General features: G+C 45.3%; 2 protein-coding genes and 1 long non-coding RNA gene across 4 annotated transcripts in view; 1 reads left to right on the top strand and 2 right to left on the bottom strand.

The window, feature by feature from the left end:
- adgra2 (adhesion G protein-coupled receptor A2) overlaps positions 1 to 15,955 on the bottom strand; it is a 60,589-nt gene extending 44,634 nt beyond the window's left edge. The window contains exon 1 of the mRNA XM_042101710.1: positions 14,883 to 15,955. Within this exon, the coding sequence (XP_041957644.1) occupies positions 14,883 to 15,139 (257 nt within the window). The 5' untranslated portion in view covers positions 15,140 to 15,955. The remainder of the gene's footprint in view (positions 1 to 14,882) is intronic.
- On the top strand, positions 3 to 11,582 carry LOC121715784. The gene is made up of 3 exons (XR_006033681.1): positions 3 to 14; positions 9,398 to 9,408; positions 11,444 to 11,582. It is a non-coding gene; the product is annotated as an uncharacterized LOC121715784 (long non-coding RNA).
- Positions 15,956 to 20,980: 5,025 nt separating the features above from the next.
- Positions 20,981 to 26,401, bottom strand: part of pdlim2 (PDZ and LIM domain 2 (mystique)) — a 55,539-nt gene continuing 50,118 nt past the window's right edge. For both annotated transcript variants that reach the window (XM_042099883.1, XM_042099884.1), the window contains exons 8-10: positions 25,220 to 25,356; positions 22,941 to 23,061; positions 20,981 to 22,381 (exon numbers count right to left, since the gene is read on the bottom strand). In XM_042099883.1, the coding sequence (XP_041955817.1) occupies positions 22,183 to 22,381; positions 22,941 to 23,061; positions 25,220 to 25,356 (457 nt within the window). In that variant the 3' untranslated portion in view covers positions 20,981 to 22,182. The remainder of the gene's footprint in view (positions 22,382 to 22,940; positions 23,062 to 25,219; positions 25,357 to 26,401) is intronic.

Genomic DNA, 26,401 nt, shown 5'->3' with positions numbered 1-26,401 from the left:
AAACCATACATACAGTATATGTATGGAGGGTTTATGCACTGTAAACACACACTGTGGGTTTACAGTGCATAGTGAGGCCCATTCCGATTTTGTACCCAGGGCCCGTGGTCATGATAATGACTTGTTACTATCCGTGGATGCAAACAACTGTGCATTACTTATGCTGCTAGATCTTAGCGCCGCCTTTGACACTGTAGATCACTGCATTCTTTTAGAGCGCCTTGAGCACTGAGTTGGAATTGCAGGTACTGCACTGAAATGGTTTGCTTCCTTCTTAGAGGGAAGAACCTTTCAGTTTCTTTCAATGATACTTCATCTTCATCTGCCCCCTTATCTTATAGTGTTCCACAGGGATCAGGGCTTAGTTGTATTTTATTCTCACTGTACATGTTGCCACTCAGTCAAATTATGAAAAAGCACGGCATATCCTATCATTGCTATGCGGATGATACACAACTGTATCTCCCATTTAAATGTGGTTCCTCTGGTGCTCTAAACCCATTGCTTGATTGCCTAAAAGAGATTAAACAATCGATGTCGACCAATTTTTTAAAACTGAATCCAAAACAGAAATTCTATTTTTTGGTTCAAGCTGCAAATAATGCAATTAGTGAACTAGGGTCTTTTGCCAGATATGTAAAACCTTATGCAATAAATATTGGCTTTCTACTTGACCCTGATTTTAAATTGGAGAAACAGATTAATGCTGTTGTCAAGTCATCTTTTTTACCACCTTAAAATCTCAAGTAAAGCCAAAACTATGTTTTTGAGACTTTGAGATATTTGAGATATTGATTCATGCCTTTATTTCACCCCACCTGGACTACTGTAACTCTATTTATTTTGGTGTCCACTGTTTTCTCAGCCCACTGTATCCCGACATCAGATTGTGCAAAATGCAGCTGCAAGGCTGCTCACCAAGTCTAAAAAGACACAACATATTTCACCAGTTTTGAAATCCCTGCAATAGTTACCAGTGAAATTTAGAGTAGATTACAAAATGATTCCTTTTGTCTTTAAAGCAACACCAAAGAGTTTTTTGTACCATAAAATAATGTTTCCAAAATCGTTTCAGTGGTTCAACTTGTAACAGGGTGAACGGCACTTCTGCATTCACTTCGCAGCCCTCTATCGGCTATAACCGCATTATGTAAGTTTGCCAGATCGGGTAGCGGATCTGTAGTTCGATGGAATGAGACATAAGAAACTACAAATTTGACTTGCGTTTGATGTCGCAATATAGCCTGACGAGCCAGACCCACATTAAAATGTAGGGTCTGGGCACTCACCGTTCGCAGTGCTCAGTCCGAGGGGCGGGATAATCAGTTGTCTTTCAAATTCCCTCTGCACGCAATAGGACTGCGGCAGCGCTAATGAGTCCCATGCATTTCCCACCAGCGGAGCTAGTTGGCTAGTTCAAACGTTTGCCAACTTAATAAAAGCTTAACTCGTGTCACACTGTTCGCCAGCAGCAACATCCATCTTATTTGTTTTCAAGTAGCAGGGAATTCAAGCCAAACCGTTGCAACTCTGCCATCAATCATTATGTTAAGCCCACCTAACGACTCTATACACGATTTCATTGGCCTGATTAAGTTTCGATTTCTGGAGCTCACAAGCCAACGGAGAGTTGCTAGACTAGCCCTGGCAGGTAGGGGCGCGTCTAGATTTCTAGGCTAGTCGCAATATATCGTACTTTCATAAATCATGCGACATATTCTACCTTGTCTGTGGTCATTGTTATTTGCAAAGCCGGTGCTGGATAAACAAATAGCGTGCGTGCGACAGAGGGAAAGTTCTTTGGTGTTGCTTTAAAGCTTTAAATGGACAAACTGCCCAATACCTAAGTGAGCTTGTACACTTTCACTGCCCTCCCAGAACTCTGAGGTCCTGAGATAAACTACTGCTCTCAGTACCTCAGAGTCGTCTAAAAAATAAAGGTGACCGTGCTATTTCAGTAGCTGGGCCCAAGTTGTGGAACAACCTGCCTTTTCACATTAGATCCACACCAACTATTGGTGCTTTTAAAGCCAAGTTAAAAGAACATATGCTATCAATGGCTTTTAAATGAAGTGAGGAATGTAATTATATAGGCTATATATATGTACATATTATTTTAGTTTTATTTTCCCGTTGTGCTTTTTTGTGTCTTTATTCATTTTGTCTTCTATTATCTATTTATTTTTGAGCACTTTGGTCAACCACAGGTTGTTTTAAATTGTGCTATATAAATAAACTTGACTATGACTATAATCTGTCCATGGTCCTGTATCACAACAGTATACTAAGCACTAAGGTTTATTGTTTTTGAATAGAGCAGGGTGTTGAAGAACGGAATAGTTACTACACTTGATGTGCAAATAGTCAGCACGACACCACAAGTTATCACTATACAAAGAGGTGTTCAGGGCATGCATTTGCCTCCCAATGATTAGCCCATTTTATTGTCATTCAGTTCCTATCACTTCCTCAGGTCATGAGAACATTTGAAACTAGAACCACATTCGAGAAGCGCCTCCATTTGGATTCCTTGCTGCATGGCTCATTATCACATTTCTCAAGGACTGATTTGCACTTTTGCTTGCATCCATTTCCATTTCCAGACAAATTATACACAGAGTAGAAAGCAAATGTTGTCTGTTGGCCATGTGTTCAATGTGCCTGATCGCACTCTCACAGATTTAGTCTGATTAGCCTAAATGTCCGGCAAGTGAGCTCCCACAACGCCCCACTACTCACATGCCACTTTAGCAAGTAAATGTTTACACAGTGGCATGTGTAGGGCAACAAGGGAGGAGCAACAAAACAAACTGACAATCAAAGACAACACATGGTGCTTCAGCATGCTAGCGACATGCTAGCAACATCAGCACAACAGTGTGAAGAGTTTCCCTGAAATGTTACAGAACCAGGAAACCACTCAGCTCCTCCTGCACTGGCTAGGTAGATAGTTAGCACTTCACTAGTGAGCGGAGGGTGGAGGGATGAGAGGGGGTTACTATGGGTGCTAGAGAGTGTGTGTGTGTGGGGGGGGGGGGGGGGGGGGGGGGGGGGTTGGTAGGCTGGAGAGACAGGTCCCCTCACTCAACTTCAGTTGCTAATGATGCCTGCGAACCCAATTACAACAGCTTCACAGCGGGGAACACGTGTGTGTGTGTGGGGGGGGGGGGGGGGTGCAGACAGAAATGAGAGAGAGAGACACAGGGAAAGAAAAAGAGAGAGAAGTGAAGTAGAGGGAGCAAAAGAGAGAGAGAGAGAGAGAGAGAGAGAGAAAGAAAAGAAAAAAAGAAAGAAAGAGAAAGTGAGGTAGAAAGCAAGAGAGAGAGAGAGAGAGAGAGAGAGAGAGAAGAGAGAGAGAGAGAGAGAGATAACCCCCTCCCCAGCCTGGCCCAAAAAGGGGCCTCTATTCACTCCAGTCCTTCAAGTGCCACAGCAATGGGCTGACAGCTCTGTGCTAATCACCAGCCTGTGCCCCTGCTGCCTGCTGTCTCACCAACCTCCAGGCCCCGAGCAGCGCAACACACCTGCACACCCACCACCACCACCCCGAACACCAGCAGCACACCCCGCTTTAGCCCAGCTATGCTCACTCTGGCTGGGGAGGCTCAGATGGGGATCTGGGGTTCTTGGGTCTTGAGAACCACTTTGCGGGGGAAAGGCCACTCCTGACAGCAGTCATGTTCAAAGGCTACGGAGGCAGCATCCTCGTCCTTAACAAGCTAGGTTAGGCACGGGTGAATGCAATGTGCCTCACACACACACAAACACGAACACAAACACACACATGCACATGATCACTACACATGAGCACTTTCGGTCAACCATATATAAACACACATATCAGACTCATAGTACATGCTGGAAGCATCTTGATGCACTTAGAAACACACACAGACACAAACACACAAACACATATACACACAAACACAGAGAGATACTGGCAAATCTACACACCCTCTCACAAGCACTCTTGGACACACATGCACACAACGACAGAGTGAAGCACTCACAAGCACTCTCTCTCTCTCTCTCTCTCTCTCTCTCTCTCTCTCTCTCTCTCTCTCTCTCTCTCTCAGACACACACAGGCACGCACAAGAGGGCCCATACTCCGGGCCCCTGAGCACAACAGGCACTTAGGCCGTAAATGCATCTTGAGATGTGAATGTGGCCCATTGTGGCCCCCCTCCAGCAGCCGAGCAGGGCTGGTGGCAGCGGGAGAAGGGCCCCGGGGCCCAGTGCCAAGCGCACACTGCTCCCCCATTTATCCCCCTCGCTGCCATGCCAAAGGAGCAGCCATGTAATTGCACGGCAACTGTTTGTGCAGAGCCATGTCCCAAGCCCCTTGATTGAGTTATTCAGAGTTAGTGCGCACGAATCTGTCACAATGGCGCTTCTCCTCTCCTCGCCTTAATGGCCATGGCGTGTGTGTGTGTGTGTGTGTGTGTGTGTGTGGGTGAGGGGTGGGGGTGGGGGGTGGGAGGGGGGGGGGGGTAGTGAAAGGCATGTCTGTCACTGCTGTTAAAGGCAGAACAGGAAAGGGAAAAAATGCCTGTGTTAGTAGTCAGCCAGCCTTTGCCAGCAATTGAAAGCCAAACAAAAATGAACAACCCTTTGTCTTGCACCAAATGCACTTCCATGGTCATTTAAAGCCAGGGACAGGGACTGTAAATATGCAAGATCTCCTTTTTCTTTCTCTGTTATCCTCTCTCTCTCTCACCCTCTCTCTCTGTCTCTCTCCGTCTCTCTCAACTCTGGGACAGGAGCCGTATGTGAGAGTGTTGAGTCTTAAAGGGCCTTATTTCATCCGGAGGAGGGCTGCATTATGCTGTGGTAGCCAGGCCAGGCTGAGAAGTTAAGACTCTGTGGTCTGTGGTTGTGAAAGTGTGCACTCACACGTGTTTGTGTGTGTCTGTTGTGTTTTTTGTGAGTGTGTGTGTGTGTCATTGTAAAAGACCATGGCAGCATTGTTGAAGAAAATCTTTCAGCTACTGCAAAAGTTCAAAATTAAAAGCCTGCATCTGTCATACGCGTGCATGTGTCTTTCTTTGGACATATATATGTGTGTGTGGGGGGGTGTGTGTTTGTGTGTATATATATGTGTGTGTGTGTGTGTGTGTGTTGTTGAACACAGCTTCTCCAGAGTCTAAAATTAAAATCTGGGTTTTATAAACGCTCTCTAATTAGAGGGGGAGGACTGAAGCCTATTTTGAGAGTTGTGGCCATGAACGCCCTTCCCGCATGGACACACACATGTGCATGTGGACACACATACACATAACCACATGTGCGCACGCACACACACACACACACACACACACACACACACACACACACAAGAAAAGAGGAAAACCCACATATACACATGTGTGTGGATACACACAAACACACACACACACACAGACACACACACACACAAACACACACTCTCACACACACGCACGCGTGTATGCACAGCCACATAATATGAGTAGGCATCTGTAGAGGTTCTCGGAATTGAGACCTCTCTATCTGCCTGTTTCCATGGACACTGCCAAGCACAGGCTAAACCAGAGAGAAGTACTGCTTACAGTTCCACCACATAAATGTATATTATTTGATCAGAACTTTAATAAATTGGTTCTAGATCTGGGTGCAGCGCAACAACTATGTGCGTAAACATGTGACATGAGTAAATATAGGTAAGGATGCTATCCAAAAATCACCAAAAAACTAAACACATTCTGCAACAAATGGGCCAGCTATCAAAATCTGACTCCAGTAGGTTACGTTATCCTCATTCTTACTTCGTTCATAGAGATCATGAATAAACTGTTTATAGATCTGAGTGCAGTGCAACTACTGCGTGCAAAACCACAAGATCACAACAAATGCTAAATCAAATCTAGGTAAGGATGCTATCCAAAAAACTAAACAAATTCTGCATCAAATGGGCCAGCTATCAACCTCTGACTTCAATAGGTTAACTTCCCCTTCATTCGCAGTCAGCTGTGCACTGAACTATACCATGTGCTAATTGCCGTTAGCGAAGGCCCAACTATCTGCAGCGCCTCATCACTGTTACAAGGGCTTTTTAATGAGCCCATTCTGGTGCTTAGCAAACAATCAGAGTGTGAGCCTCTCCGCAGCAACATCGTCTCATTGTTCTAGTACAGTGATTTGAGTTCCCAGGCTGGGTGGAGGGGGCCGTGGGGGTAGGTGGGGGAGCTCATTTACTTTTATAAACGCTGCATAATGTGGAAAGCACTCTGACCCAAATAACTGGGCAAGGTTGGGGTTGGGAGTAGGGAAGTTGGACTGAGAGATTCCCAAAGCTGCTGGCTTTAGTCTTTTGAATGTCACCTCTGTCACCTCACACACAAGCTGAGGTCAGTACACTATGACTGCTTCATCCAAATGGGAGGCTCCGTGCGCAGTAAAAACAGGACGTTTCAAAGCCAGTGTAATGGGGCCTAGGCTGCGTCCTCGGTAGTGTGCGCCCAAATGTAGAAAAAGACTTAATGACACTGCAAAGACACCACAAAGTCCATCGTTCAAGTCAAAGATGCCAAACTGCAGATTAAGAGGTGTACAGTTGATCGATGATGCTGTCCCCTTCCTCGCTTTCTCAGTCACACTCACACACACACACACACACACACACACACACACACACACACACACACACACACACACACACACACACACACACACACACACACAGGCATATGGTCTTGGCCACAGGCACGCTCACCACAGACACCACCCGCCTTCATCTGAGCTGCAAAGCGGCAGGAACTCTGGGAAGCCATTTATGTGGGAAAGGAGAGAGAGGGAGAGTAACTGCAGTTAGAGAGCACTAGTAAGAGAGAGAGAGACAGAGAGACAGAGAGAGAGAAGAGGAAAGAGTAAAAAATGACAAATGAGTGGCAAAAAATGTAGAGATGGACAGTAAAGAAAGAGAGAGAGAGAGAGGGAGAGAGAGAGATGGGGAGAAAGAACAGGATGAAGAGAAGAAGTACAGCAGAACCCAGAGGGGCTGTGGGACACATAGTCATAGAGTCATGCATATTTGGAGTCAGATAAGAGGAGTCCTATGAAAGGCAAAACCAGAATAACACAGAGTCACTGGGGGGTGGAGGAGGAGAGGCCTATGACAACACACACATCTCGTTCTGATTGCTGCCCTCGGAGACGCCGATGACGACGACGGCGTCGGGGGATTTCTCGACCGCAGCCATCCGTCTGCGCGGCCGGGCGGGGGACACGCAGCGCTCAGCTCTGGCGTGACGGAGGGGGGAAATGAACAGCGTGGCGTCGTCCACTCGTTGAGAACGTCGACTCTTACCTTAGGGCCTGTGTGTGTGACCGCAGAGGATGCCGGGGTGTTGGACGGCGTTTTGAGTGGTGACAGCAGGTGTGGTGCGGGCCTGGCTCTCAGAGAAGCCTTTGTCCGATGTGTGATTTATTACTGTCTGGTCGCTGTCCACCCCCCCCCCCCCCCCCCCCCCCCCACACACACACACCCCACACACACACGCACACACACACTCGGCTCTCCGTTTGCCCAGCCAAAGACCTCGGCTCTTTCAACACCTTTTCCCACAAAAATAAACCTCCACTTGAGGAATGCCACAGCCTCAGAGGGCTCTCTTGTGTTCTATTCTGTTAAGAATTCAGGCCATTGATAAGGGCTTCTAGGGAAAGACATTCCATCAATACACTCCCAGTTCAACACATTTCGCCCTGATGAGCACCTTCTCACACACACCCAAACACAGACAAGACACACACACACACACACACACACACACACACACACACACACACACACACACACACACACACACACACCCCTCCGCACATGCAGAGAAACAATAAGGCCAAGAACTCTGGATTTATTTATTTTCTGAAATATTTCGTGTCCAATTTATTACTTCTGCATTCTGTTGCTCTTGGTCCAATTTTCCAAATCCAATTTTATTATCAAGAAATAAAGAAAGAAATACCAGCTGTTAAATAAATAACAACACTGTGCCTTCACACTCCCTCTGCAGGCCTATTGACAACATGATTTAGAGTTGCACACAATCATAGTGCCTATGCAACACAGTTGCATCTACTTTCTGTTTACATGTAAATAGCATGACATTGATTCCGGTTTTCCAAACAAGCAAATGCATCAACCACCCAGTCAGAAAACAGTTAGATGTGTTTTCTTTCTGATCACAACAGATGTGTTCTGATCACAACAGATGTGTTCTGATCACAACAAAAACATCTACAAATGCCACTACCAGCCATTTTCATTTGCATTTTGTATTTGCATTCCACCCTGTTGCATTTATACAAAACATCTACATTTCATGCAATTCTGCATTTGACAATCAATTCCATTTTTATCACTTCACTCCACCTTCACAAAACATAGGTCCCTAAGACCCATGCAGAGAGAGGTGCCCACATACCCATTCACAGAGGCAGACAGACATAAACACACACACACACCACAGACACACACACACACACACACACACACACACACACACACAGACACTGACCACAGTGCGCCAGTTCCCCCTTCCCACATCCAGTCTAACCCTGTATTCTTGTCCATTATGCTGCAGGCTGAGACCTGAGATTACACTCTCTGAGACACAAACAGGCCTATACCACACTGTGGGCAGCTTCCACACGCACACAGCCTATGGTCTAGTCTATGGAAAAATGATTTATCAAATCAACCGTCTAGTCTGCACAAACCTATAGATGCGATATCATTTTATTATACAGAGGAGGATATTTGCTGTGAAAACTATAAATGGGATGAGGTTAGATAGATAGATAGATAGATAGATAGATAGATAGATACTTTATTGATCCCCAGGGGAAATTCAAGGTCTCAGCAGCATACAGACAACACAAACACATTTTTTAACAGCAGAAAGAGTAATTAAAGTATATAATATAAAAACACAACTAAGCAATAAGGACAGTAGAAGATAAAGAATATGCTAAATATACTAAAATACAAATTATACTAACACTTAATCTAAATCAATTCTAAAAACAGTATCCACATAGTGGTGATTAATCAATCAGACTATGTGGATACTGTTTTTAGAATTGATTTAGATTAAGTGTTAGTTAGTATACTTTGTATTTTAGTATATTTAGCATATTCTTTATCTTGAAGGTTGAAGGGATCACTGTAATCCCAACACAATCACTGCACTGTCAAATAGTCATTCCGTGTTTACCGTTTAGCATAGCTGTTTAGGTATTTAGTTTGTCAACTCACAGACAAGCACAGCTGCCCTAGTGTGTGTGTGTGTGTGTGTGTGTGTGTGTGTGTGTGTGTGTGTGTGTGTGTGTGTGTGTGTGAGAGAGAGAGAGAGAGAGAGAGAGAGAGAGAGATAGAGAGAGATAGTGTGTATGTGTGTGTGTATGAGAGAGAGATAATGAGAGAGAGAGAGAGAGTACAGTACTGTATGTGTGTGTGTGTGTATGAGAGAGAGAGAGAGAGAGAGTGTACAGCATGTGTGTGTGTATGAGAGAGAGAGAGAGAGAGAGAGAGAGAAAAAAAAGAGACTGAATTCCACCCACTGTGTGCCCAAGGCCAGGGACGGACACTGGCGTCTGTTGCCCTTTTGTATATAGGCTGTCCATCCCCATAAAAAAGCGGGTATCAGTTCAAGGCCGCGGCACAGCCAGTGAAATGGCTGGCATCTGAGCGCCCTGGCGCCGACAGGCAAACTGTCCTCTCAAATCCACCCTGCCCTCCAGCCCAGCCCAGCATCGACATGCACACACCCACAGAAAACACTCCTCCGCACGCACACATGCCACACACCACACACGGCTGCTGCCGCCAAAGCTGTCACTGCTGGCCTACCCACACGTCACACACGTGGACGAAGGCCACTGGACGCACGGCAGCAGAGCTCTGACTCTGAGCGGTATTTTTTTATTATTATTATTTAAACTCAGGGAGTGAAGACAGGAAGCTCGCACACTTGCTTCACGCTCAAGGGAAGAGGGAGACCATACGCAACAGGCCAAGGAGAGAGCTTGGTATTAAAATAAACACAAGGAAGAAGGAGTGGGAGCACTGTTTTCACGCTTTACCTTTGGCCAATTATAGCCAGGCACGGATGGGAAGTACTTCCCAAAGACAGAAAAAGCACCAAAGGGCCAAAAAATTCCTCCGACTTTAAAAATGAGACATTTTTTGATTAGTTTGTTTTTTTTTGCCATGATTTCTGTCTATCCACAGTACATACCACAAATACACATATGTAATCCCTCAGAAAGTAAGACGTCGGTCTGCATAATTTGAACTATTGGAAAGAGATCAAATCCTCATAATTTTCTGCTCGAGTCATTCATCTTCTTCCTTCATTCATTATTCATGATAGGACAACAAAACAGATCTCCGACTTGATTTATTCCTGTACATCACATCAGGGGCTTACATTCAGAGACTTGGGCTGTGATTTCTAAACACCCCAATAGGCAAGCGGCCTCTTTCTCCCCCTCTCTTCCAAAGACCCAGCGCCATTGCAGCCTCACGTAATTAGCCTTAAAGACAGACCCGGGCAGGCTCACATCTGGAAGGAGTTTAGACATGGCAGTTTCCTACCAAGACGGCTAAATATTTAGGTTGAGAGTTACTGCGTGTGGATGAACTCATGATAGAGGGGTGGGGGCAGAGAGGGAGAGAGAAAGAGAAAGGGAGAAAAGAAGGAGAAATAGCAGGAAGAGAGGAGGAGGAGAAGCACAAAAGAACAGACTGCTAATAGGAGCTAATCGCGCGATATAAACTCCCATTAGAGAAATCAGTCGCGAGCATTTGCAAATCACCAGGACAACCTTCATTTTGAGCTCCTTCAAGAGCAATGGAAAATGTTGCTCATCGAGCACGCTGACTCCAACGGTTCGTCACCACTAGCTCCTCAGCTGGTGTCTCAGCAGTCGAGCGGCGAGCGTGGAAGATACCGTGAGAGGCAGTGGTGTAGCGCCATTCTACTGCATTGCAGTCTGCCACGTTCTACAGAAACAACAAACATCCGACTAATACTCTTAATAAACCAACCCCCGCTGGGATTCCCCGTGGGCCGGGAGGCCTCAGCTGGAATGTTCATGGGAGCCAGCTGGTGTGCATTAGTCTAAAGCGGGGAGTGGATCCACGGGACACAGTCCCAGGGTGGAGCAGGCCCACTGACCCTGTCCACCACGGGCCCTGAAACACACGCCACGCACCTCCACACACAGTCCAAAGCAAAACAGCTCTTGAAAACTCATCAACATCAAACTGAATGGGAGCACTGTGTGCTACACTGGCTAAGCCAAGGCAACTCAATGGGCCCACTTCAAGCTACACTAGGCAACAATTTGCCAATTTTTGAGGTAATTTCAAATATGCACGGGAGAAATGTGTATATTTGAAATTACCTAGTGCTATAGGAATTCTTAATGCTATAGGCAGGGGATCTCACACCCGTGGCCAATCAACAACTAAGCCTATTTACTGTCAAAAACAAAATCGCTAACAAATCAACCTTTTGGGCAAAAAACATCACCAACAGAAGAGCCTTTAAGAGCATTTCACTGGGGTTATCAAGCAGGCACCTTCCTTCATGGGTGTTTCATTGAATTAGACCCACAACACCTCCAGAAGGCTCAACAGTGGTATCTAAAGACCCAGACTCACCCTCCTCCACACTCATGATGGGATCTCTGCCAACAAATACAGACAAATTCTTAGGTCATTCATTCTCTTCATTGCTGTGGCTGTTTATGATCCGATCAGCAACGCAACCAGGCAAACCCTTAATGCGGGCACAGACAAATACCAACAAACTCTTCAGTCAATCCTCTTCGTTGCCATGGTAGTTTATGATCCAATCAGGAACGTATACAAACAAAACACAAACCCTTGATGAGGGCACCCACAAGTACCAGCAAATTCTTTGGTTTAGGTATGTTTGTTACAAGCGAAGTCCTTCTTTTGGTATCACCTTCATTTTTTTTCTTTTTTTTAAAATGTGGTCTTGTGAAGGACAAATAAACACATCTGCTGTGTCCATTAACCGTCCAGGCTATAAAATATATGTGCTTCTTTGGTTCAGGATGCCAGAACTCCCCCCAAAAAATGTAAGAAAAACCCTTCACTGAACAACAACATAACCAACAGTATTGCTAAAGGACAACATGTTCGCAAGACTCATAGTTGCCAACTGGGCTGTGGATGGTATTTCCAAGATTGCTGCATGCAAATCTCTAAGATGCTTCTTTTAAACTACAGCCAGCATTCAACCATTCTGGTTCTACTCACAAGGCTCTACGTCTAGATAAACTCGACAGGTTCCAGTTAGACCCAGTCTATCAGCACATCATCCCTGAGCACATCTGTCTTTCAATCCAGTGTGCACCAGTCCATCACCTTGACATCTTTGACCCCAAATGTCATTCCTGCTGGTCCCTCATCCCTGCAGCCCGGTGACCTCATCCCCACAGGGCAAATTTGGCCCAACTCTTAGCCCTGATGACCTAAGAGCCTACCTGTTGGGAGTGTGTGTGGGTGTGTGTGTGTATTTGTGTTGGAGGGGAAGATGGTAGTGGGGGTTGAATTGAGATGGGAATGGGGCGGAGGGGTGATGAATTCAGCCCTGAGCTCCCATGCTGCACCTGGGATGCCGTCTGGAGAGACTCAGGAATGTCAGGAATAACAGTAACATCAACAGGACTTTGCACATTCCACATCTGGCTGGGACGTCACGAACCAGGGAGGAACGAGAGGGCTGGAGCGGGAGAAGAGCAGAGGGGGAAATCTACAGTTGTGCTCCCCAAATGAACTTCATTCGCCTGCATGGGCAAGAGGAGAGGGGGGGGGGGGGGGGACTCAACAGGGCTGTGGGAGTATCGTGCCTCGGCTCTACAACAAGCCAGCATGGGGGAATTGTTTGTGTCTAGGGCACGGGCTCGTAAAAATGTCACAGTGTGCTTAACACATGTTGGAAAACAAATAAACGACATTAAAAGGTGCAGGGATGCAGGATTATCTTCAAGCACCTCCACTGCTGCCACCCAGACCATTCGTTTTATCCTCTCCTTTGGTTCTCAGCAATGTGTTTCCCAGATGTTTATCCCGTCTTTATTAAGCAGAAACACAAGGCCCTATAAATGGAGCTCTGGCCGACTCCGGCACCCCAAGGCATAAATCCACTCGCTGCGTCTCCTCTGCAGGCTCCACCGGGCCCGTTTGGGGCTTTTTACTGCGCCCATGTGCAGGCAAGTGCTGCTCCCACTGGGTCGCAGAGGAGCATTGTGGGATAGTGGGGGACCGAAATACAAAACAAGCATGACACAGCGAGTGAGAGTTACTGAGAGAGAGAGAGAGAGAGAGAGAGAGAGAGAGAGGGAGAGAGAGGGAGAGAGAGAGAGAGAGAGAGAGGGAGAGAGAGTTGGTAAGAGAGAGAAAGAGAGAAAATTGTTAAAGAAACAAGTTAGTTTTGTTGTAAATTTATGAAAGCTGTAACTATTGTGGTTGTTGTAGGTCAGTTTCACTTTTGGGCTGGCTGACTCCTAAGTACAGAGAATATATATGAAAGACATCTGGAGAAATGTTTTTAGCCTTGAATGAAATAAATTCTTGATATTTTGCCGCTGTCATGTCTATTTTGTCATGTCCACTTTGAAGCAATGCAACTTTCTGTTAAAATGGATGAGCAGGACAATTCTGGACATTTGTAAACCTTTAAGATGTCACAATCTGTTTCTCAGGTTGAAATGGTTCATAGTAAACATTGGCTTATTACAGCCATCACTGAGAATATCCAACCAGGGTAATCTGACATGGACTAACAGCAAACTGGAGGCAATCGCTCCAGCTGTGGGTCCTGAAGACAAGTTGATCTTCCTTCTCGAGCAGATCAGGTAACTTCCATGAGGACCCTGGGATGTCCTAAGATTCAAATGAGGAAATCAAGCCCCCATTTATATGTGAGCAAGAGCAACAGAGAGAGAGAGAGAGAGAGAAAGAAAGAGACAGAGAGGGGAAAAAGAGAGCTAGAGCTAAAAATGTGTTTCTGTTTATCCTACTTTAGCAAGGCCAAGTCAGCTGGAGATCAGGGCGGGCAGGATTGCAGAGAGCTAGAAAGTGGGGAGAGCTGGGAGTTTAGGGGAGGGAGTGAGAGGGTAGGCAAGGGGAGTGGAGGTATGCAAGGAGGGTTACTGAACCTCTGTGTGTTTAACTCCAAAATGTATGAAGACAGGAGAAGTGACAAGGGGGCTGAGTCCAACGACAGTCCCCTTTTGTTTTTGTTTTTTTGTTTGTTTTTCTTCTCTATCATAGACATGGGCTACAGGATGTCCCCTAAGTGAGCTCTTTCTAGTCGGGACTCTTTGGTCCTTGGCTGCTACAGTCAAAGAAAAATAAGAGCGAGGCCAAGCTTTGAGCTATAGTGCGTCTGTGTCTGTTGCCGGGCCAGGTTACACACTCGGGGGCTTCACTGGCCAGAAATATGTACGCTGCTTTCAGAACGGCCCTCTTGCCGGATGAGACTGAGCCCAAGGGGTCAGTTGGGGGCCTTGTCTGAGAACACACCTCTTAAGATAGCAAACTCTGTAAGCAGGATGCAAGTCTCACAATCAAAGTTACGCACTTTCCCATAACAAGGCGTTCACGAGGTATGACTGCATCAGCTGTTGGACTACTCGGGACACTGAGTAATGCCTGGCATTTATTTTTTGTTGTGAAGTATGTCAACAGTTTTAAACTTATGGAACATATACTTCCTCCGAAGATAATCTTGGCCCTCGAATGATTTTTAATACAAAATATGTGCAAATATCACATGTGCAAACAGATAAAATTATATAGGGGACTGATACTTTTACTCACAAAGTAACGGTCCGGTTGGGGAGGAGACTGGCTTCTGGAGTTTCTGTGAGTTCGTCGCTGCTGCAGCTTACTCTTTTCCGGACACCCGGCGTGGTATGAGCCTTCATGCGCTCGTCTGTGCAACTACAGCCGATGGTTAGAAGTCCAGAACAAGCGTCTGTTATTCTTGACTCCGTAGCTGTCAAGCACATCAGCATTACCAGCAAATGCCTCCATAATGGGATGCTAAAGCTGGTTGCCGACATAGTCCCCATCATTCTCACCTCAGTGTCCCCCGAATCAGCCCATTTCACCAAAACGAAGCTTCTTGGAGGTTAACAATAAATACGGTGGATTGCGTGAAAATTGTTGAAAAAATGCAAATGTGCATACGTTTAAAACGTGGCAATGTAGGCTATTCCTTTGTAATAACAAAACTGGAGAAAAAGTTGAGGGAGAATGACTGAATGATCAGAGCTGTAGCCAATGAAGTGTCCACTAAATAATTAGAACTTCAGATCACTGTAAAGTTAACAATATCCAAATCGGGACTCACATGTAGTTATACATGACAGCTCTTCCCACAGTCTGGTGTTAGAACTGTTCGTGGATAATTTGCGCTTTGAGTTTTTGCCTATTTCTTGAACTAAATAAAACATATTAAACTTTTGCTGCTCGTGTCCTGTCCCTGGAATAAGGTGTGCTCCAATGACAGATGAACACTGTCGCAAAACTAAAACGTTCTGTCATCTGAAATCTCAGAATATCCCACTGTCACAATCAAAAACCAGAACCGCGCTTGTATGCTGCTATTCCCTGTGGTTCTGTTAAGACCTAAGGCGCAACTCACTGCCTTGCCGTACTTCTTCACAGCTTTTGATCTAATTCACAGATTTGGCAAATGATATGTCGCGCGGAACTCGTAATGTTCAACAAGTAAGACGTTTCAAAGTAGATAGTCCAACAGAACTTGCAAGAAGTCCATATAATTTAATCCAGGAGGTAACGCGAAATAACGGTACGACGGGTCTGACTCGACCTTAATTTCCCAAATCTAGCGGTTTTTGCCTGCCACCCTGTCACACTCAAATTCGGTTACTGCCTTAAGTGCGCGCATTCCCTCCCCGACTACGCACTTATCTGCAGGGTCCTAGCGCAGATTTGTAGCTTACCTCATGAAGTTTCACGCTTGCCATAGCTGTTCTACACACATTTTCTTGTGCATTTAACGACAGCTTCTAACATTATAGGTAAGGGTATACATGTGTTCAAAGATAAAACAAACCAAATCTTTCATGTAATCGGTATTCATGTCTTTCTTTTCTCTTTAATTTGTTTGTATTCTTTTCAGAGATTAAATTATTTTAATCTTCAAACACAAACACTAATTGGTAAAATGCATTGGTTTTAAGCATCAAGAAGTCGAAGCTTTTAAAAGACACATAACGATTTCCGTCCGTCAAAAGTGTTAGGCTACTGATGTGCTGTGACATTTGGGCTGACAGAAGTGTAAAGGCCATCTAGAATAACTTCACGAAGAGATGACATATGTTATATATTCCCATCAAGTCGCACGACACATGCAAAGACTGCAAGACATTGTACAGAGTAGTGCCTCAATAAACTACAGTTCGGTAGTTGGGTAGTACTGGGTCTGCGTTATAAATGCGCCCGCATCATACTGAAACTATCAAGGTAGACTACACGAACACCGCTAACATGTTCCAGGTGCGCGTCCAAGCAGCCTACAATTCGCTGACTGTTGGGTAGCCAGCCTCTCTGGCACACCGGAGCCGGTGTTCCACTTTGGCTCTTAAGCCAAACAGAACCGATAGAGTGGTCTTGTTTAAAGAAATCATGAACGCTAACCTGCAGGCCCTACTGTACGTAGACGTTCTGCAAGAAATGTGATGGAGCCTTTTTGTTAGTTAGGACTGAACTTAGCAGTGTTTCATTTAAATCTAACGGTAAGAACGGTGCAACATTCATTCATACACGTCTTTTACATTACTTTTATCTCTATAATGCATATAGATTTATAACTTTGTTAAGTTAAGAGTGATTATGTTCTAATGTCTTGTATTATTTGGTTACATTCAATGATGGAATGTTTTACATGGTATTTTGCACATTTCCCTATCATACCACTTTTTATTTCTTTATTACTGTAGTCTGCTATTATTTCATATTCTGTTATTTGACTGTGGGTTGTGGATGCCACAAAATGCGCACAGTTCTGAAAGGCTATAGCAGACAAGACTGGGTTGAAAGATTTTAATACAGGTAGCCAAGGAAAGTGCTATTATAGCCATCCTGTCCAACCTCTAAAATCTCACTATCAGTCACACATTCCAAAACCTCCAGCACTGCTTAAAAACCCGGTTCGGCTATGGGTACTGAGCAGGTACCTGGGGATCCCAGCTATCCAATGAAAGCCTGTTTGAAAGTCTCATTTTTTGCTGAATGAAAAGATCAGAGATGGATATGCATAGAGGTATGTGTTAGCCCTCTCAAGTGATTGAGGGCAGATGCTGTCAGCGTCCCAAAGAACACATCAAGAACTGCACTTCCCACCAACTTTCATTTTCACAGGTCCACTTTCGTCCACAGCAACAATCCCAGTAGAGCTTAAGCCTACACTCTTTTTTGTTTTTAAAAAGAGCTTTTATGATACACGATACACCAGAGGAAGCCCGGAAAAATCCCTGCCTCTAGAAAAAAGGCAAGAGAAAGAAAGATTCTGATGAAGGCCTACTGTGAAAGAAAAAAAACCATCTGAAAAGGTGAACAGGGAGAACGCTTGGCTTTGTGGAGGGAAAAAAGGAATTAATGAAGCCCAATTGGGGCTGACATTCACTCACAACCACGTCAAATCGACAGGCACCTTAGACATGCACGCCACCCCTAGCATACAATGGGCCAGTGTGGACGAGGCCAGGCCGGCGTTCTGGGTTTGTTATTCCTGCATATGATACTGTACAACGGAGTGGGCACACAGAGTCTGCTCTGATTGCTTAAGGAAGCCCCCAAAACCAAGGATAGGCGCCTACCCAGCGATGAAACAGAGCAATGTTTATTTGACCCATTAAATAGGGCTTCAAGTACACCCCCCCTCCCCCCAACACACACACACACACACCACATCCCGCCCCCAGTCAAGAAGCCCTCTAGCCCTAAAAAATCTCTCTCATCTGGGAAGCACAGTTTCCATTTAAAAATGTCACGTCCCACACTGCACATTACATCAAATTGTACTTAATGGCATCCAGACAAACTTTTATGTTGTTCCAACATTTCCCCCTCCCTCCCTCTCTCTCTCTCTCTCTCTGTCTCTTGCCTTTCTGCCTGTGTCTCTCTCTCATACCCCCCCTTGCTTCCTTTGCTCATATCGCCGAGCAAGCAATCTCTCGCTTGCTCTCTTCCACATCTGGACTCCATTCCAGGTGGACTATATGGAGAGGGAGAGAGGGTGTGTGAGGGGGAGAAGAGATGGAGCGCACCAAGGGGAGATGGAAGGGGGGGTTACGGGGAAGGCGATGGAGGATGTAGCACTATCTCAGATCAGGAAGTGACGCATGGCTAGCGAGAGGGGAAACGTGTGTGATTGTGGATGTGTGCTTGCTGTTTCCCCATGTTTTGGAGGGTGGTGCGCATGGCTCACTATTGTGAACACAAATAGCACAGCGAGTATGGCCTACTTTATTTGTAGACTTACTGGAGAATGTTGCAAAGGAGCCAGGTTGAGCGGAAGTTTAGAAACAACTTGTAACATGTTTGTTTATTGACACAACAGAAAGGTGTGTTCTTGAGCATCCTCACAGAAAAAAAAAACAGCTCAAGGGTGTGCACTCAATGGAAGTCTGCATCAGTCCAAAAGAGACAGAGTTTGTGAGTGTGTGTGAGAGAGAGATTCTGCATGTCTCGTTTGGATATAAGTCTGTGCATGAGAGTGTGAGTGAAAGCAAACTTATTACCATATGACAGACTTTGTTAAAAGGGAAAATGACCTGTTGGACTCGACTGTCATAACATCATGACAAATGAGAGGATGCAGTGGGAACCAAAGTAATCAAGCCAATCCATCATCATTTCATAAACATGACAAAGTTAAAAACTAGCCTTCACAAAGTAATGAGGCCTTCCCGTAACAAGGAGGAAATTGCAAATGATGACAATGTTTATTCCTACATAATCTAGCCGAAATATGTGCCAATATGGCTCTGCTATCCACAAATTAATCTTTTCACTAACTGTTCAGTTCTGAGCAGCTAATGAAGACACGTCAATGCTGCAGAATGTGAATTCATTGACCTCTAGTGGCCAAGCCTTTACACCTCAACCACTAAATACAGCTTCAATAAAACTAGAATAATTACAAACCTCAAAGTAGGCCTAGTATAAGAGCACAATTATTGTAAAGACCAATTAGTGCAATGTGAACAATAGGCTATGTTATGATGAAAGATACCTCAAAATAAAAAAAGGATTTCAATTCAGTTAAACAAAAAAACAATGTGCAAGAGTCCTGCATAGCACAAGGCGAACAACGGGACTTTGGCAATGAACAAATATCCTTGTTTTGGTCTTGGAGAGGTTGTCATTTCGTTGGGACTCTCATTACCACGCCACACACCACACATCAGGAACACATGCAAGAGGGCGTCGACAGACCGCCTCCTGAGCAATTGAGGTTAAGTGCCTTGCTTAAGGGCTATACTGCCAACATCACTTGGGAGTTCAGCAGGCAAACTCTTGATTACAAGACTGCCCACAACCGTTGAACCGTAGCTCCTCTCTGCAGCTGCTGTTACCTATAGGCCTACTCGAGTAGGCCTACGCAGCGAAATTCAGAGTAGGCCTATTGTGTAACTAATCGGGAACTTTTGTGTAGGCTACTGCAGTTTACAATATTGTTAGTGGAATAACACCAGTGAAACATGGTTGCTTCGTTTTAAAGCCTAAAGTCTCTCTTACCGCAAATGATTTTCAACACCTTTCATTTTGATGCGCGTATTCAGTTGTGGGACTTCTGAAGAGTAGAGCAGCGCTAGAGGCAAACGTGACGAGTCTTGTGGGTGATCCAAATTCCGAAATGGAACAATAGGGCCCCCTTGTGGCTAATAGAACAACTGCAGAGGTTTGCTGTAATATTGACCAGGAGGACGGGAGACGTTGCAAGACTTCCACATGCGGTAGCCATTACAGGACCATTAGAAAAGAAAACATCTCGATTTGAGAAAATTATTAGTGCAAGGGTCAAATTCTTCCTCTTCCTTCAAATTCTTCCTTAAATTTAACAACAGAGCATTTATTGTGAAATTTCAGTGGCCTGCCCATTAAGAGACATGATTAATCACCTCGAGGCTACATGGTTAGGTCCTCAACATGCCAACTGTGCATTAGGGAAATATAATTATCATATTAAAACATAAATCAAGATAATTTCTTGCACACATCAGATATGTATAGACTATGGAGGAATAGCATTTGTCATCGTCTGAGGTCTTAGGCTACACTGTTTGAGCCTAAAATATTATACTGTAATTTACAATTAGATTATTGTTCAATGGTCTTAAATGTTAAAAAGGGAACATTTACTGGCACAATTACTGGCTTATTGCCTGATGAATCAAATAATTATATAATTGTCAGAACTTCCACCCTGAGTACTTTTTAACAGGAGGTCACTGTCATTTGTAGGCCTACTCAAAAATTGTGCTGCAGTTCTACTTTTTTCCAGAATGAAAATGTGGGACATAGGAGCTGCTTACTTGATCTAGCCTACAGTCTACGGTACAATGCTAAATTTTGAAATACAAAATGATTGGTAATTAGTGGTGTAGTCTAGTTAGCTGTAATGAGTATACTGTGATCAACCCCAAATGTTAATACCTATCCTTGCCTTTTTTTAAGTGGGTATACTGCATAGTCCTGCGTATCACATAGACTACACCACTGTTGGAAATGCTGGTAGATGCCAGTATTTTGATCCAAATTCAGACAACCCAAACAGATTTGGATCATATGTGTAGAATTTATACTTAAATACAATTAAATACTTAAATGTTATAACATTTTCATATAAAAAAGTCTTAGAAATAATGATCACACCCTCAGAATAGATATCAACAACTTGTATATTTGAAGCTAAGTATATTGGCATAAATGTTTTCATCACTGTAGTTCCATTGAGTGACATGAGCACCACTAGAACTATGTTTTAGGTTCCAGAACATATGCACATGTTTTACAAAGGGAAAAAAGGGTAACATAAAAAAAAAACACAATTCCACTTCAGTGTTCCTGGGGTAGGCATGATTCTGATGGGAACAGGATGCATCGGAGCACCAACAATCCTCTTCAGGCTAGAAAAAGAAATGAAAAGAAAGCGCACACAAAGAAACATGCAGCCCTGCTCACATACAAATAATTGAGAAATCCAATACATATCATTAATGAGAAATACATATTTACATGAAATAATCTGTATTATTGTTTTGTTTTTTTTGTCTGATATATTCCCTTGTTGGATGTCAGTGAAAGGAAAGAAAAGAATACCACTCATAAATGTGTTCTGCTCTGCTAGTTTAAGGCAAGCAACCTGTTCAGGTACTTTTAGAGGAGCAAAATAGCAACTACATGCATCTTTAACCATCCCTTCAAAGCAATGACCCTCTACTCGGATAGATATAACTTGTTACACACACACACACACACACACACACACACACACACACACACAAAAGCAACAATCTCTCTTCACACCCTTGAAATCACTGCTTTCAATGTGTGCTTGTAGTACATGCTGCTCTTTACATTCAAGTGCAGAAATGGCAGGTATGAAAAGCATCAATTCCATCAGACGTCATTTTCGTTAGCACAGGAAACCAGTCCTGTGGGCCATTTAAACACAACACCTATGAATACAACGGTCGGAGTGTGTGCCACACGAGAGTGTGACTGGACAATTCAATTTGAGCCACAAACTGGCACCTTTAAGATGAGGAGGAAAAAAAGAATCGTAGCAAAATACAGAAAACGGAGGCCAAAAAAGTTCAACCTTTATACAACGACTGGAAAGGTAAATGAGTGACTAAACTGAATGCGTGCTGAGAGGCAAATGATACAAACTCAAAGGCGTGTCTAACAGCATCGCTCCCACCCCTCTACGCCCCGCCTCCCGCTCCACGTCTCTCCCATCGGATCCCATGGGACCCACAGTCCATAGCTCAGAGTCTGTCGCGCTGGGGTACCAGCCCTGGGGTGGTGGGGTGGGGCAGCGGGGGTGTCGGAGGCATGTGAATGGGGGCCCCCCCGGGCCTCAGTGGCGGGGGGAGATGGTGTGGCGTCGGGGGGCGTTGCTGCCGGGCCCCGTGTAGCGCTCGCGGGCGTGCTTCTCGCAGAACATCTCGTCGCCCACCCAGAAGTGGCCGCGCATCTTCAGGTTGAGGCCGCACTCCGTGCAGGTGTAGCACTCCGGGTGGCGGAAGCGGTCGTCCATGATGCGCACCACCTGCGTGCTGAGAGGGAGGAGAGAGCCCAGAGGTCAAAAACCTACAGACAAAGACTAAATACCACAACAATTCCTTCCTTGCCATCTCAAACTGATATTACATAAAAGAGAATTACACAACCACATTTGCACAATTAACAGGTGGTGAGATCTCATGGTCTCATATGCCACCCCCCCCCCCTACACACACACACACACACTCGTGCACGCACAAACACACACTTTTTCTCACACCTCCCACATGTGCAGGTAGATAATTAACTCAGATTTTAAGGAACAGTTGGGCCCTAAGGGCAGAGTGAAGTTCATAACACTGAAATGCAATCACACTGCATTGCACAATGCTCTGAGAGAGCAAAAGGCGGCCATGCCGTTCAGGTCACAGACAGCGCTGCCGGTAACCTGAAGTCACTCAGCAGCGCTGTGAGTGAACTCACGACTGATTCATGATTAGATTTTAGATTTGTATTCCTCCTACGCTGTTGGATTTTTGTAATCATTTAATCGTCCCTGGCAAGTTTCAGCCCACAGACGGCACAACAGGACACACTCTCATGGATTCTTACACTATGTTGTTGCCGCACTTCTCGCAGACTTGATACTTCTGCACTCCGGCCACTGAGGAGGCTGCGGGGGTGGGCTTGGGTGGGCTAGCGGACAGCTTCCCAGGGAAACGGACGGCAGCCTCTGTGTGTGGAGAGAGGGAGAGAGAGAAACGTACAAAAACATCCCAGATAAGAGCACAGTCAGACCTAACAACATCCTCGGTTATGAGGGCGAGAAAACAGCACCCTCAGAAAACCTGAAGATAAGCAGGATGTACATGCCTACCCACCGTAAATACAGAACAAGTGTAATTACGTTTCTGCTGGTGCAGGGATGATGACTACATGTTGTTATTCATGTTCCTAACATCACAAACCTCTTGTATGTGCCTGCTGATGTAACTGTACTCTTTCATGACTGGACTATAATGATGATTATAATAGCTGTCGAAACTACTAATTATTAAAAGGTGTCAACCGCTGATGGCAAATGGCCTTGATCTGTCCTCAACAGTTATTTTACTTGCTGACTGATCTGAGCACAGTAGTTAAGCCGTCTCATAACTGGTGCTTAGAACAAGATACAGATAACCATCACTGCCCTGCAAACAATAATCCTCACGATCCTGCGGCTTCACTCTGTGTAAACTCAACAATGAGGTCTCCGGTGATGTTAGCTATTAGTGCTTCCAAACGTGAATTCTTCCTTCTTCCTTGTTTGCCTTCCCCTAAAACACGTTTCATAAAGACCGTGCCACCAGACCCATCGTTAATGTCAGGTCATTAACTACATGACTGTGGATTCAGGTTGGATTTTTCCTGCCAAGTGAATGGAAAAACAAGAGGCCTCACTCCCCATCTCCATTCGGACCTTGAGTGAGCCAGACATCTCCATGATTAAGGCCCGGGCTACACTATACTGAATCAGTTGACACAGGTTTTCGGATCAAGTCCGATCCGCGTCCACAAACACTGGCAGCCGTGGCCTACTGGTTAGCACTTCGGACCTGTAACCGGAGGGTTGCCGGTTCGAACCCCGACCAGTAGGCGCGGCTGAAGTGCCCCTGAGCAAGGCACCTAACCCCTCACTGCTTCCCGAGCACCGCTGTTGAAGCAGGCAGCTCACTGCGCCGGGATTAGTGTGTGCTTCACCTCACTGTGTGTACACTGTGTGCTGTGTGTTTCACTAATTCACGGATTGGGATAAATGCAGACCAAATTTCCCTCACGGGATCAAAAGAGTATATATACTTATACACTGTATCAGTTTGGGAAGCCGTAAAAAACTGCATTAAAATGTAATTTTGATTCTTGAAAGTCATTAAAAATGCACAGTCAATAAGTATGGGTACAAGGGAATACATAACCATCAGATAAAATCTGAAAACTGGAGGTGAAATGAGCAATGTTTGCCAAGTTTACTGCCTGGGTGCAACAGACAGCTCGCATGCTACTTTATAGATAGAAGGCTGGTGTGGGCTCCACTCAAAACAGCATGAAACTGAAAATGTGCTCGGACTGGACTGACAACCAGAGTGCTACAGCAAAGAGAAAACATGACCCTGGTCTTATCACTGAAAGGACATGTTTGTCTAGACAGACTTTATCGGGTGAAAGTTTGTCTCAGTGCACTTGGCTTGGACTGCCTGACTGAAACTGGACTGAGGCCATAGTGACCCATACCGCGTGCACAGGCCTGGAGCCTGGTGTTCCACTGACTAACAACGTACATAGCACTCCTGGCAACTGAGACCCCCTAAAGGGAAACTGGCAGATGCTCATCTGGATAGATAATAAAACATAAGTATCATGATTTTTAGTGACTTTCAGTGCATTATCCATCTGTTTTATGTGGGTAGTGTATTTCTTCTATGGTTCTGATAATCCCCAAACATAAACTGTTGTTCTGACCTTCTACACACACCAATGGGAGCGATGAAACGTTGACTTTACTGAGCCGTGATGCAGTAAGACAGCTTCACGTCTCGCCGTGACTGTTATTCGATTCTTACGACCTCTCTGACCCGTCCTATACGACGCACTTTACAATTGCGTGTAAATCACAGTTTATACAGGCGCAGTGCGAGCTGGGACGGGATCGGTGAGAAGACAAACCGTTTGCCTTGGCCTGCACTTCCTCTCTGGGGCTTCCTGCCGCATGGCTGATTGTAACCTTTTGTGTGTGCTACAAGATGGGTGCTTAAGGCGCTCTGCCCAGCATATCTCAGTGTGAAGGCGGACAGCGGGAGTGATGGATGAAGGAGCAACCCCCCCCCCCATACCGCCTCCTCCTTCCTCACCTTTCTCATCTGCCTCCAGCACCTCCTGCAGCATGCGGAACGTGTTGGACTGACGCGGAGCCGTGCGCGACTCCTTGTTCTCCTGGATCATCTTGTAGACCTCAGAGTCTCGGTCGAACCGCTGCATGGTATCAGAGCTGTAGAAAGAAAGAAAGAAAGAAAAGAAGTTGGAAAAAGTTGACCACAACATCAGAATAAATTGCTGCCTCATTAGTTGGTTCACGTGAGCTGCGCCTCATGTGTCCGGCTGGGTTCTGGCCTGCTGGGGACCCTGTGCGCATATGGACGCAGCTGGCTCGGAGTAATCCTGCGGAAATGAGTATGGGGTCTGCAACATCGCTCGGCTTAATGTGAAACCTGACCCTCGTGACCTGAAAGCCCACAAATCATGTCTACATTGCATCCCTGAGACACGCTTCATGAGCTTTCATCCTGTGAGCATGTACACACACACACACACACACACACACACACACACACACACACACACATTCACCTAACTGTGTGTTCACTAATTCACGGATGGGATAAATGCAGAGACCAAATTCCTTGTATACACAAGTATACTTGGCCGAGAAATCTGATTTACATTTACTCACACACACACACACACGAGCCCTACATGATGATGCATTTAACAGTGAAACTGACCTTGGGGCAACAGCAAATAACACCATAATGAAACATAAATACCAGTATCGTCTGAGTGGGAAAGCTCTGGCATTAGCCTTACATAAGCCTGCCGAGCAGGATGACACACATCCAAAGGTATCTCTCAGAGATGATTCCAACCGGTGCAATAAGTGAAAGCGGATGCAGGGGGAATGTGTCATCTCACAGCATGCAACAGACGTAATCTCGCTGAGGACATTCAGGCGTTTGCCAAAGGCGGCTTTTGTAGTTTTGGTTCTCGGGCGTCGAGCTGGGACTGTGACTAAGGCTTTCCAGACCCCCCCCCCCATTTGGCAGTACCAGACATGACTGGGCAACCTAAATGAAGGGCTCCCCCGCTGTTTGACTCCAGGGCAACAACAAAAAAAACTTGGATGGAAAGCACACCAGGATGCAAAATTTCGAGCGGGCATGAGTACTACCTTCATGTTAGCTGGCCGCCCCTTTCAGCTGACATTAACAGGCCCTTTTCATAAAGATATGGGAACAGTTTGCAGAAGGAAAATTATC

Source organism: Alosa sapidissima, chromosome 8 (genome assembly GCF_018492685.1).
Source record: "Alosa sapidissima isolate fAloSap1 chromosome 8, fAloSap1.pri, whole genome shotgun sequence".
Taxonomy (NCBI): domain Eukaryota; kingdom Metazoa; phylum Chordata; class Actinopteri; order Clupeiformes; family Clupeidae; genus Alosa; species Alosa sapidissima.
This window is presented reverse-complemented; position numbering and strand designations above follow the sequence as displayed.